The sequence below is a fragment of the Pholis gunnellus genome (genome assembly GCF_910591455.1).
Source record: "Pholis gunnellus genome assembly, chromosome: 17".
Lineage (NCBI taxonomy): Eukaryota > Metazoa > Chordata > Actinopteri > Perciformes > Pholidae > Pholis > Pholis gunnellus.
The window spans coordinates 6,381,251-6,393,891 of NC_136544.1; the positions used below are offsets into that span (position 1 = coordinate 6,381,251).

A 12,641-nucleotide genomic window follows, 5' to 3' on the forward strand; every position below is an offset into this window, starting at 1 on the left:
ACACACACTATTTTGTGATTCATAAAAGTAAAATCATTGTAACAAGATATTTGTATGTTATATTGTGATGATGGCGTCTACAAGCCGACGTGATCAAAAACCTGGCAGAAATGTCTTTTTTGCATTTTGTATTTTATTTCCTTTTCAACAACAGAAACCATTATAGCATCAAAACAAGAGATAATATTGCCAATATACAAATTAAAAAGTGTACAACAGAATATATGAAAATTAAACTATTAAACCCAAGCACTACACCAAGCAATGCCATTACATCATCATGAATGTTTCACAGTGCTTCCACAGAGTTTCTCTATTTACAACATCCCCTCCTTTCTGGTGTAATATTTCCCGGTTTTATATTCTCACCTTTGTGATTAATATCCAGCTTTTAAATCACAGTATCAAAACTGTTACTTGATAGTGTTTTGAATGAAGATGCTTGAGTTGGACACGCTGTTAACTCGGGGCAGAGTAAAAGCCAGTGACTAGGATATAATTTAGCAGTCACAGCAGGAAACTTTAACACTTTCATTATTCCGCTAACTGAACACGATTTTCCAATTTAGGAGATTCCAATTTTTCACTTGGACTACATTCATCACAAACAAGGACTTCACTGTTTACTTTCAGTTTACAGAATTGAGTCAATCCGTAAAATGAGTTTGTACTATGCACTTAACATAAGAGGAAACCAATGATCACACATTTAGCGTCAGCATCGGGCCTAAAGTCACCTGTCAAATGATCTAGTCAGCATTTATATTAATGTGTTCTGCCATCAAACGTACACGACCACAAGCAGCTTCTATACTGGCCCCTGCTAAAACGCATATTCAACATCAGTTGATGAACAATTAACTCTACCAATGGGAAACAGAGGATGACGGGCAGACCTGAAGGCTCTGGCTCACTTGAGGATTTATTTTCCTACCCTGCATCACTGCTATAGTGTGCTTCTGAACCAGTCTATGTGCAGCTTGCATACATCATTTTAATGCCCATGTATTCCTTTTCCAGATGAGTCTAATTTAAAGCCTTGTCTGCACTGAGACTCTTTGAGCGGCCTCATCTGTCTCTGTTGACCGTCGACCAGACTAACTCACTACTGTAGCAGTGATTCCCTTATAAACACCACCAGCAGAGGCAGGCCTGATCTGTGCTGGATTTAATTATGGGATTACAAGCCGCAGCACATCACAGCTGGGAAGCGCTGCTTCTTCAGTAATCTGTAATCTGCGTGGGCGTTGTCCTTCCGTCAGTCGCCCTGCCCGCACTGACATCCCTCCTACAGCTGCTCCCTCTCGGTGCTCCACAAACAGCAACATTGCACGCGGAGCCAACAGCTGGAGTCATGCGATTACACTTTAGAGTCTCTGGTTCACATGAACCCATAACAAAAGGAGAACAAACAGAATATTCATAACGCTTTCTGGAATAACAATCTTCCAACAAACTACTCTTTAAATGAGTTACACCTTCAAGGTCATACAACATTTAGACAAGAAAAATGTGATTCAATTCTTATATATTAAAATCAAGCCAATTCAAAGGCTCCGTCGCTTTGCTTGACTATAAATCGATTCTAAATCTTAAGACAGTGCGTCTCATTGACTGGAGCACAGTGTACTCCTATTTGGCAATGATTCGGTAAGAGGCAGAACTGGCAGAGGGGCGAGGAGGAGTTTGGAGTAAGAATCTATATGAAGACTGAGGCCATGTGTTTCAGATGTAGATGGCACTTATTTGCTCTGGCATACACCTTATATCTCTCATATCTTTATGTATTTATGCTGTGGTGCTTAAAGTGCATCATAAGGACGCTGTATGCAGGCACGGTTATTTGTACCATGTTCTGTCAGTAATGGCTTCTATGACATCAACACAAATGACAACTGACCATTTAATAACCAGTTCATACATCTAATGTCTGTCTGAACATCTGGACTTCTCTGACTTTATTTGAAACAACTTCTCCAACCTCTGTTATTACCTCTCTTTCCTCGTAAAAACTCTCGATCCCTTCCCACAGTCTGGTACCTATGTTTTTATAAATCTGAGATATATCTGATCTTTTCATTGTTGTCTAAATGTAAAATAAAACTAAAACTGAATCTGATCTTCCATGTTAAGGTACCAACAAAAAGATCTGATTCGTCTCACACTGGTGATACAAATCCAACACGGGCTACGGGAGCAGAGTGAGTGTGTGTTTGAGTCTCAGAACTCGTCGTCAGAGCTGAGCAGCAGGGTCTTTTCGTTGTCCCCGTGGGTGCTGAGGTTACTGTGGCTGCGGGAGAAGGGTGGCCCCCCACTTCGCTCCAGTGTGGACTGCTGGGTGTACTGCTGATAAGCCGGGGAGAAGTTGTGGATGGCATCCTGGACCATGTCCCCTGGGTTCATGGTCTCCTTCAGGCTGCTGGAGATGCTCTTCATTGGGGCACAGCGGCCTGGAGGGGGGGAGGTTAGAATATCAATAAAGAGACACAGAAGTGGACTGGGAGGGATGTGGGATATACGAAAGTGACGGACGATGAGTGAGAAAATTGCAAGGCTGTGTTTCCTTCTAACTGTCAAGGGAATTCTTTTTTATTTAAAAAATATAATTGTGTTCCCTGAATGCCAGAGACAGGCAGATTATATGATAAAGCAACTGTAGGTAGTATGATATAACTGGAGGTCAAGATGAATGCACATTTTATGACATAAAAAGCAATATACCACGAGGCAGTAGGCAGGTGATGATTTAACATCAGGTTACACTAATTTACATTGCTTCAGTTCTTATTGTTTCACTGCTGGGAGAGAGAGGATTAGAGGAGACCACTCAGCCTTGGGTAGGAACACAGACAAGCAAAATGATCAAGGACTGACGTCACCGGCTGCAAAATGAACATCAAGACACAAAACAAGACAGCCACGATTTTAAATGAGTAAATTGAACTCATGCTGAACTGAAAAAAAATGTTAAAGTAATGGACATTCAACCACATTCAAACACCAACGGGCAAAGAATGAGCACTTCTGGGGACAAACTGTGGTAGATACAGACGAAACACAGCGAACATCAGACCTACCGTACTGTCCATAGATAGGAAAGGAGCCTTTCAGCGCAGCACAGTGAAGAAGAGAGAGAAGGGAAAAGGAGACAAAGAGAGACAAAGAACATAAGAAAGTCAGGATGAAAATGAAGGAAAAGCAGAAGAGAAGGACTCAACATATATAGAGAGAGGAATCAAAGTAAAATAGGTTGGGACACATGAGTGAGGTCACATCAGACTGCAGAAATCAAGTCCATATCGAGGACCATTCATTCAGAGCAGACCGATTATAATGCTACACTATAACATACAGACTCTCTTCTCTCATTCTCTACATTATTTAGCTTTAATGCTCTGATCTCACGCCGGCCTCTTAATGCCTCCCTTACCATACGAGTCCAGTCTTTTATCCATGTAGACCTTGTAAGTGAAGGCATGGCGCAGAGCAACGGCAGCGAAGAACATCTCAATGCAGACGATGAAGTTTTGGTAACCAGCGGCAACCGTTCCCTCGCCCACAGAGAAGTCCGCCGAGTTGATCTGAGGGATGGCGCCGCACTTCTCCAGGATGGCCAGCAGCATGCCTGAGTCAGACAGACGAGAGACAGCGGTGAGAGAAAAAGGGCTGCAGTGTGTAATTATGCATTTTCTTTGACATTCTCAATATGTTGATAGAAACACACCTACGGGCTGCTCTGTGTTGAGAAGGCGGACCTCTTACCTTGCCAGAAGGAGAGAAAGATGACCGATTTGACCATGACGAACTTGAGCATGGGGTTGTAGGGGACGAGCAGGTCACGCGTGGCGAAGTAGAAGAGGAAGAGAGCGTAGAGCGACAGGCTGACGGAGACGTTGTAGATGATGGTCACATACAGGTAGCCGCTAGCCACGCTGGAGGAAGAAAGAATGTGCTTTAGCGGTGACACACAAGACGTAAAGCTGACTCACAATCAACTTGAACCTACACGAGGCAGGTTCATGTTTCTCATTTGGGCAAATCGTTAAAACCCTTTAGTGTCTGGAGAAGATGCAGCTCTTCATTGTGTAGGATGATGATGATGTTTACATAAAGCTTTACTGTAGAGCAGCACTCCTGATGTTTTCTGTTTTTACAGGCCCTCATTAGGGATTTACTCATTAATGATATAACTTCTCTGGGTTGCTGCTCAGCCACTGTGGTCTGACAAGACCTTTTGCTGAAGTTGGTCGGCGTCTACAGCAGTGCGACACGACAAGTCGGAACAAAATAGATCACGACTCAAGAAGATGCCTATGCTGTGAATGTGGAATACTTACTTAAAGTCTCCATCTTTGTATTTCCCGAAGGCCTGCAGAATGACAGTGATCACTGCCATCAGGGGTTTCACCACGCAGAACTGGAGAGTGGCCTGAAGAAGCAAGAGTGAGAGGAAAAAAAAAATAGAGTCAGGAGAAAATAGCAGGTCAGTAAAAAGCCCCACTCACTCATAGTCTTCATCAAAATGTCAAAACTGAGTGTAAAGCTTCTGAAAACGAGCAATTCTCAATGAGACATAAAGGAAATATGTACAGAAAAAACTAATATATAGTGCTAAAAACCTATTACACAGTGTGCAGTCTATGAGCCAAGAGAGTGATCGGTACCTGTTTGCAAAACCGGAGGAAACCAATGGAGTACGTCTTTCCCCACAGACAGCAGGTCCCATACACACAGCTTGACCTAAAGGGAAGGAAAGGTTAACATTGTCGTAGGAGTAGACAAGCGACTTTAACATGAAATAACTAACAATAAAGAGACTAATTGGAAGGAAAGAGAATGGAATCAAAAAAGGGAAGAGGAGAGCACTTACTCAATAGGTTTCCCTCTGATCTCAGCCATGATGGCGCTCTCTCCTCCCAGATACTCGTAACACAGACTCAGGAAGTTGTAGATGACAAAGGCTGAAGAGTGTCACACATTGAAGAAGAATTAGAGCGATCATTAGTGTCTGTGTGAAATCACTTCCAGATTCACAGGCATTAAAACAGCCTGTTTGTTAGGACAGTAGAGGATGAACCGATCTTGGCTTCAGAGCAACTCGCTCTAGCAGATGAAGACCTGAAGGTAATTTAGGCCTCAGATTGGTTAAACAGTAACTGAGCAGAGACCCTGAACCTAAATGCATCTATACCAAGGTTTTACAAAAATATCATGTCAAAGTTGCTGACGTGGGTCTGGAAACACTGGACATTTTCTAACAGCCTCCGAAAAGCAGTTATAGCAGCGGCCGGTTCGTCACGCAGTGTTGTCAACGCTCCGTCATGATTGCAGTTATGTTTTGCCGATTTTTGTTCCAGAACTGCCGAGCGTGCCACTTCCAGGCAGAAAGGTGAGTCACCCCCAATCGGCCGGCTTAGAGACGAGTGTGTAATGTTGTGAGTGAGGTATAAGCCCAAGCGTAATTGTAAGGTATAGTTCCCTAATGCCGGGAGCAGAGGTGAAGCCGCCTGTGGAGACGCTGTTGAATAGAATGACATTCACTCATGTAAGGTGTTGCATAACTAATAAAGAGAAAAATCACATTGGAACATGTGATGTTTTGGTCTTCCATCAATGCAGACAGCTCCACTGGTTGCTTCTGAAACGTCTGTTGTCAGTGGTGCTGATTGATAAATGCAATGACATCAACATAAAGTAGTCCCTAAAAAGCACACAGCTTACAGTGCACAGACGCGTCATATCCGGTGTACTGGTCAATAATTCACTGGCTATTCTGCAAACACTTGGAATCTATTGGACACTTTATTAAGAAGTCATATATAATTTAAATAAACCTGACTGGACTGCGTACCCAGTAATTGGAGTCCCTGAGCGAGCGGAGTGTTTTTTCGTCTGCTGCCCCAGGTGTTCTCAGGCTAATTTAAGGGTAACCCACAGAGACCGGCTCCCCACTGCCTCCGCTCTCACTGCGGTTTAAAGTGGCTCAGTTTTCAAAGTGAGCCTGGGATTGTAGCACACAGGCAACCCTGCCAGGAGCCAGTCAGCACAGTGCTGGCTTTGTTAATGTTGCAGAACTAAAAGTGTACTTTCACTGCTTTTAGCTTGAAAGGCGCTGGCGGATGACTTTGATGCACATTGAGAGCATAAATATCCACGAGTGTTGCTCAATGAGAGCAACAACATATACATGTCTTAATCTAGATGTGTAAGCTCTCCATGTCAATACTGTGCCTCTATACAGATAGTTGTCTTGGACTTGCATATCCAATAGCATAACAGTAACCTCTACTTTCACACATTATTCTACCATTTATTCATTCTGTAATATCTACTGGATCGTGATCCACTCCCAAAGACAAATAAGAGGAGGTATAGTACTTGGCACATCTTTCACAGAAGTACAGTAACAAGCACATAACGGCCCCAGATGTGCAACTTTTGATTAGCCATAAAGGTGCATAGTATTTGTGCAAAGGTGTGGCCATTAGGCCTGAACTCAAAGTACATTTTAAGGTGTTTATGAACTCATACTAGTCACCTGGTAGCTGAGTGAGCTTGTGAAGCAGAGACAGACAGCATGAGTGTGCACGAGTATAACAGTGTGTATATGTTACTTTTTACCTGCAGTAGATCCTCCACAATTTAACAATACACTGGCCCAAGGCCACAGGTGCTGCCCCGACCGTGCCATCTCTCATTGTACACCTGTTCTCTTCCACCGCTCACAGCAGCCTTGCACATCACGTGACATTATTAATGTGTGCTCGGGTGCAACGAACCAGTATTTTTGATTTGTATTAATCTGTCTGTCAAGTATGGTTTTGATGAAAAAATGTATTGTTTAATATATAAGATAAGAGGAAAATAATAACCAACAGTTTAAGCAAATCCTCACAATGAGAGGCTTGAAGCAGCTTCCTGCAGATCAACTACTAGTTTCAGCGCTAAAAGCACGCTCAGCCAATTATCCTCATGAAGCCGATGTGATGATGGGACACTAAAAGCAAATTGCCTCAAACACAACCACAGTATGATGTATAATTGCTTGTTTTATACTTAATTGTTCTAAAAATTGTTAACGGGCACCGTGAGGGATGGAAAAAAGAACAAGCTTGCGATTTATCTGATTCTGCTCATCAAGTGAATTGCCATTTCAAAGTCTTCTCAAGGATTTGCGCGTTTTCCTGCAGTTGCTAGGAAACAGGTTTCCCCCTCCCCTGCAACCCCGAGAGGCCACGGAGACACGAGGACAAATATGGCAACCTTTGTAAATGAAGACACTGCAAAGGCCATCTGCCGCTGGGGCATCGCATCATGTTCATTCTCACACCCTTGTTTCTGCTGGGAGTCAAAAGACACTGGACCCCCCCCCCCACACACACACACACGATATTCTGCCGCTTGCCAAATATGGCAGCACTAAATCCAGCCTGCGGCACAACTTGCCAGCGTGGCGGCGTATTGCACGGCGTTCCTCCATCCACTCACCTTCGTAGCAGTCTCGGACTGTGCCAAAGTACACATAATACTCCTCGTTGGTGAAGAAAAGGAGGCTGAGCCAGGAGTCGAAGGCATAGATGGGGACAATGAAGAGGATCCGAACTATGTGCCTCTGCTCGTTTGGAGAGCTGTAGTAACGCAGGTGCATGTAGATCTAAAAGAGAAAGAAGAAGAAATCTAAGAACATACAATGATGAAAGACGCCATTATCTAACCGGGACTTTGCAATGTGTACAAAAACACCAGTGGCTTTATTTATATGCTTTAGCTAGAGAAAAGCAAATATCGATTCAATGTTGTTTTACGATTCTGTCGCAAATTTGGTGCACAAATGAGCCACTCCCAGAGCCTCACACACCGTCCCAGTTGGTAATAATAATGCTGTATGTCCATATGTGTGGATGGTGACCGAATGCAGCATGGTCTTTAGGCGTAAGACCACATTTTTGCGGGATAAGCAATACAAAAACAGCAGGTATTCACTTTGAACTTGTCTACAACAGCAGAGCATGGCGAGGCACAGGTGGAGGTACAAGGTGCTTTATAAAGATATCACTCTAAAAGAGGACAGGAGATTTACACTGGAGGGTTTAACATGGTGCCTTGGTAACAAACACTTTCTTGGCAAAGGTTGACTCAAATATGCGTGGGGGGTTGCCCTTTTTGTAAAATACCTGAGACTGTCGAACATGCGTTTGTTAAATGTACCCGTGTTGCACCTGTGCTTGACGTCTTGAATGTGCTCTGTGGAAAGTCGGGGGAGGTCTTTTCTGTGGTCTGTATATTTTGGGACCCATGTACTCGTTCAGAAAGAGGGCAAAAATGTGTCCTGCTACAATTCCTGTATGCTCGGACCAAACTGTCCTCAAGGCTCACTGCGTGAAACCATGTGAGGGGAAGTGGGTCTGGGTGGTGTTTTTTGCTTGGTGGGAGGTTGTGGGTGCATGTGGAATGTGTGAGTGTAGATGGGTGAAACTAGGAGTGAAGGAACATCATTTATTTATCTCTCGTTTCTCTTCCTGTTTTTTTCTCTTGTGCTGGTGGCTTTTAGGTAAGATGTTTAATTGAAGGACGTGGAGGATAAATGGGTTTAAATCTCTACCTCATGAAACCTGCATGCCAAGCTCTAGTTTGTCTGAGCAGGTCAGAGTGCAGCCAGGTTACATTTGCTTTAGTCGGACGTTGGAGTGCTGTGAGTCTGGAAGGTGTGCACCGACACATGGGCTGTTCCGGGTAACTGACACTGAGCTTTTATCACTCCTATTGAGAGCAGCAGACGGCAGGAAAGAGCAGGGCGGGCGCCTCTGTGTGCTTCATCCGGCTCCTCTCCACTTACACAATGTCGCACCGATCACCTTTCCTGGTCTGTAAACAGACACACACCTTTGGTAGCATAACAAACAGTGGGCGACAATACGCCAAGCGAGACAGTGCACTCCGCTCACAGGGCTTGTTGCTAGGTGACCCTCCTCCACACACACACACAAACACACAAACGCACACATCCCCGTCTCTTTCATGTCGAAGTCGAGCTAGGAGCACTTGTTGCCAGAGTGACAGAAGGCTCTTCTTTAAGCCTGTATGTGAAGAACAATAGAGGACGAATCATTAACCTGTGCCTCGGGGTAGAGTCCATCTCACTTACATAAAAGGTATGTTTAGTAATAAACTTCTGTTACATGGGGGCTGATAAACTGACACAAACAAACAGCACTTATGCACTATACTGCACTTATCTGCACCACTATCACTAAACAAACACCTCCAACTTTAGAGATTGGCAACACTCTGCTCACTGTCAAAACACAGGAAACTAAAGTATATCCCTTTACAACTTGATTTTCTTGTAGCTTTTCGTCCCGTAGTCGATATTTTCTAACCCTATTGTAGATTCTTCTAGAAGCTTCAGACAAACAGCGCACTCTGCTATGGCCACGCTACCCGAGGTATCTGGCACATGTTAGTTGTGTTTCAGGGGGAATAATCAAACCTCGGTCAATCAAACTGGGCTCGTGGGGGCTCCATGTGTTGGGGCATCAACATCTCTGGTTCTCCACCGGCCATGGGCATTTGTTACATTTCGTTTCTTATCATCTCTTTTCATTTCTCTACTGTTGGCTTTCAAATAAATTCTGTAAAAAAACTAGGAAGATAGTTTGAGAGGCAGTCCTATCATGCGTGTCTAATGCTTAATGCTGAAGATGTGCTACTTACTCTGATGCTTAACTTCCCTGAAAACAGTTTTTCAATGTGAAACGGTTTTATAGGTTCCATTCACACAAACACTTAATGTGTCTGAAGCATAAATATGCGTGCTCAGTGTTAAACCAATGTGCAACAAGTAGTCTGAACTAGCTACATGGAAAATGTGACGCTTTCTCCCCACAGGATGGGAAACTTTTTTTAACTGCATGCATGTGTTTCGTGTGTGAGCGTGCATACGGCCTTAGATTAACAGACACTCGTGGAAAAATGCTCCTGGGTGTGAATGAGTCTACTGTTTTTTTTTTTGCTTACAAGGAGCAATTTGTACTCAACAAACCTACCTTCCTTACATGAAGGGTAAAGAAAAAGAGGCAGAAAGGTGGGTGGACCTGAAAGACCATGAGCGAGATTAGTTTTCTCCAAGTACTCAAGCTTAACCCTGGGCAAAGACATGAAAACAGAAGCTACCACACCAAGCAGATAGGATACTAATGCTGTGTTCCCACTGATAATAGTACAGCGTAGACAAAATAAAATAAAATGCCTCATTCATTTCAATAAGACCGCAGCGTTAGCAATGGGGTGTCCCTCTGCATGCCGGCTCCAGCAATAATGTAAACTCATGAATATTGACCCGGACCTCTCTTCCTTACCTGGTGGCATGTGATCAGAAGAGCTGTCCATACGAAAAACCCCGATATAGTCTGGGCAGTGGCGGTCATGAGGAAAATTGGCTCTTGTGGTGTGACCACCGGTGCTTCTGGCACCCAGGAGGAGTTGGATTGCTGCGGGGCCACCGTGGCCGGGGGCCCCGGGGCGAAGCCGACTGGAGAGTCATTCCCCAACCTCTCTGCCAGGGTGAGGTCTCGCTGCCAAAGTGGACCCATCTGTATGAGGAAAGGATGTATATGAGGCTTATATAAAAATAAGGTAATGCAACCTAATTTTACCTCTACATTTTGAATATGTAGTATCCTACGAACAACAACAAGCAGCTGCACAACCTAGCGCTCCAGCTTATAGAGCCTGAATGAATCTGGAACATGTATCAACAGGCCTGAACAGCCTAAATCTCAAGCCAACATCCGCTGATGTTAAAATAAGAAAACAGATAAAGAGCAGTAAAGAATCAGGGGACATAAGGTAGGTGGTGAAAACCATACAACATCAGTGCGACAGCAATAAGATCAAAGCTGCTGACCCAATTTCTCCCTTTCTTTTTCCCTGTGCTTTGCTGAGGGAGGAAGAAGAAGTGATGCTAAATACTAAAAGATATCCGTCTTCAGAGTAATGAAACACTTTTCCACAAATCAGCACCAAACTTCAGGCTCAGGAGACTGTGGCGTGTGGCCGTAGGTAGACGATGCAATAAGACCTAAAACTGGAATAAACTGTAAAACAATTGTAAAACGTATGTAACCTCATGCAAATGTCTGATCCCTAAGATGGATAATGGTGTTTCTGTTCGACACAAATCTTTGTTTTATGAAAAAAAGAGACATCATATCACCAGAGCTGTAGCTGAGAAAGATGGGAGACAATACCTAGAAATATGTGTCCAAGTGCCCATGCAACATTTCTGTTGGATTCATCACACATGTGGACCGGCCAATTTTGCTCTTACCTCTGCATGAGTATGTTAGTGAATCAGAATTATGAAAAATTAAACAGGCTCGTGCTGCTTTTTGCAATCAGCATAGTGCCACGCCCCCATTTCTCCAGATAAGGAAATAAGTTTGTTGTAAGAGACAAGCATTGCCCCTAAATTTGAATATGCTATGCATTTAGTTTAGTTTAATTTAGTTTAGTTATCTTTGGAAGACAGCCGGGCCTTCATCATTAAAGCGTCCCCACTACGCACGGTTCCAGCACTGATTTATGAAGTTTGTGAATTGAGTCTGATAAGTTTTGTCGAGTGGCTTTAAGCACATTTGTGCTTCACTTTTTCTCAACATTCATTGTCAAAAAACTAAGCAGTGCACAGTCCAAAACCCCGCTGAATTGTCTTTATTGGGTTTGTACTGTATCAACCCAAATGCTAACACCGCAATTGTGCCACGTCAGCAGAATGGGAGGATTTCACTCCCACTGGTAAATCCCCATATCTCTGAATTTCAAAAAAGGATTTATAAGAAGGGGAAAATAAAACAAGTCATCATATGATTACGCCGCACTGATTTGGACAAATGAAAACAAGGCTGGATCTGGCGACATCAAAAGCATCCAGAAAGTCGCTCCACCACCCGCGTGATCAAATCACTGCAGATACCTCAGTACCGACATCTCTCCAGCTACGCAAATGTCTTGGTGTGGATTCCAGGAAGGCGGAAATCTGATTTTCAGGGAAAACTAATTTCACAATGACTTTCAAACCCCCCTGTGCACCAGCTAAATATAGACCGTCGCTCAACGTGGTTATGGATGACACATGCTGCTTGCCAAAGCCTCAATCAGCTCGTGGCAATGCAGTCACTGTGAAACACATCAGCGTCTCACACACAAGAATATGTTTCAGGCAGAGGAACTGTTTTAAAAAAAATTAATACCAGAAAGACATAGCCAGAATATCGATTTATTATTAGTTTCTTTAAATTGGTGTAATTAAGGGCTGGGCCGTCTCATACGTCATTTATTATATTATTAATCGCAATGCACTTAGTCAAACGTCTTAGATTACCTTACCGTTAGATTACCTTTAGTAAAGGTCATTAGGTACCCGTTAGAGTATTGAGACCCTTTACCAAGGCGGTGGCTTGATCCTCATCCGAAATTCGTTGAGTCTCAAGGTTTGTTTGTTGTATTAATGCAATGCGTGAGACTTAGCAGACAGTTCCAGTTTGACATTCCAAAGGAATGCATTTCAATGTGATCCACATTAAGCAGACTATTTAACAGCTGTGTGCAGATACTGTTATTGAGGAGGGTCTTACCATTTA

The 12,641-nt window shown here is 43.5% G+C and overlaps 1 protein-coding gene across 1 annotated transcript; it reads right to left on the reverse strand.

The window, feature by feature from the left end:
- Positions 1 to 172: 172 nt before the first annotated feature.
- Positions 173 to 10,592, reverse strand: LOC306710004 (transmembrane protein 184B-like; the record flags this gene model as incomplete). Its single annotated transcript, XM_079178367.1, has 8 exons — positions 173 to 2,450; positions 3,431 to 3,625; positions 3,763 to 3,932; positions 4,338 to 4,429; positions 4,665 to 4,740; positions 4,871 to 4,961; positions 7,489 to 7,654; positions 10,359 to 10,592. 8 exons carry the CDS (start codon positions 10,590 to 10,592, stop codon positions 2,221 to 2,223), a joined length of 1,254 nt encoding a protein of 417 aa, XP_079034493.1. The 3' UTR covers positions 173 to 2,220.
- Between the last annotated feature and the right edge of the window lie 2,049 nt (positions 10,593 to 12,641).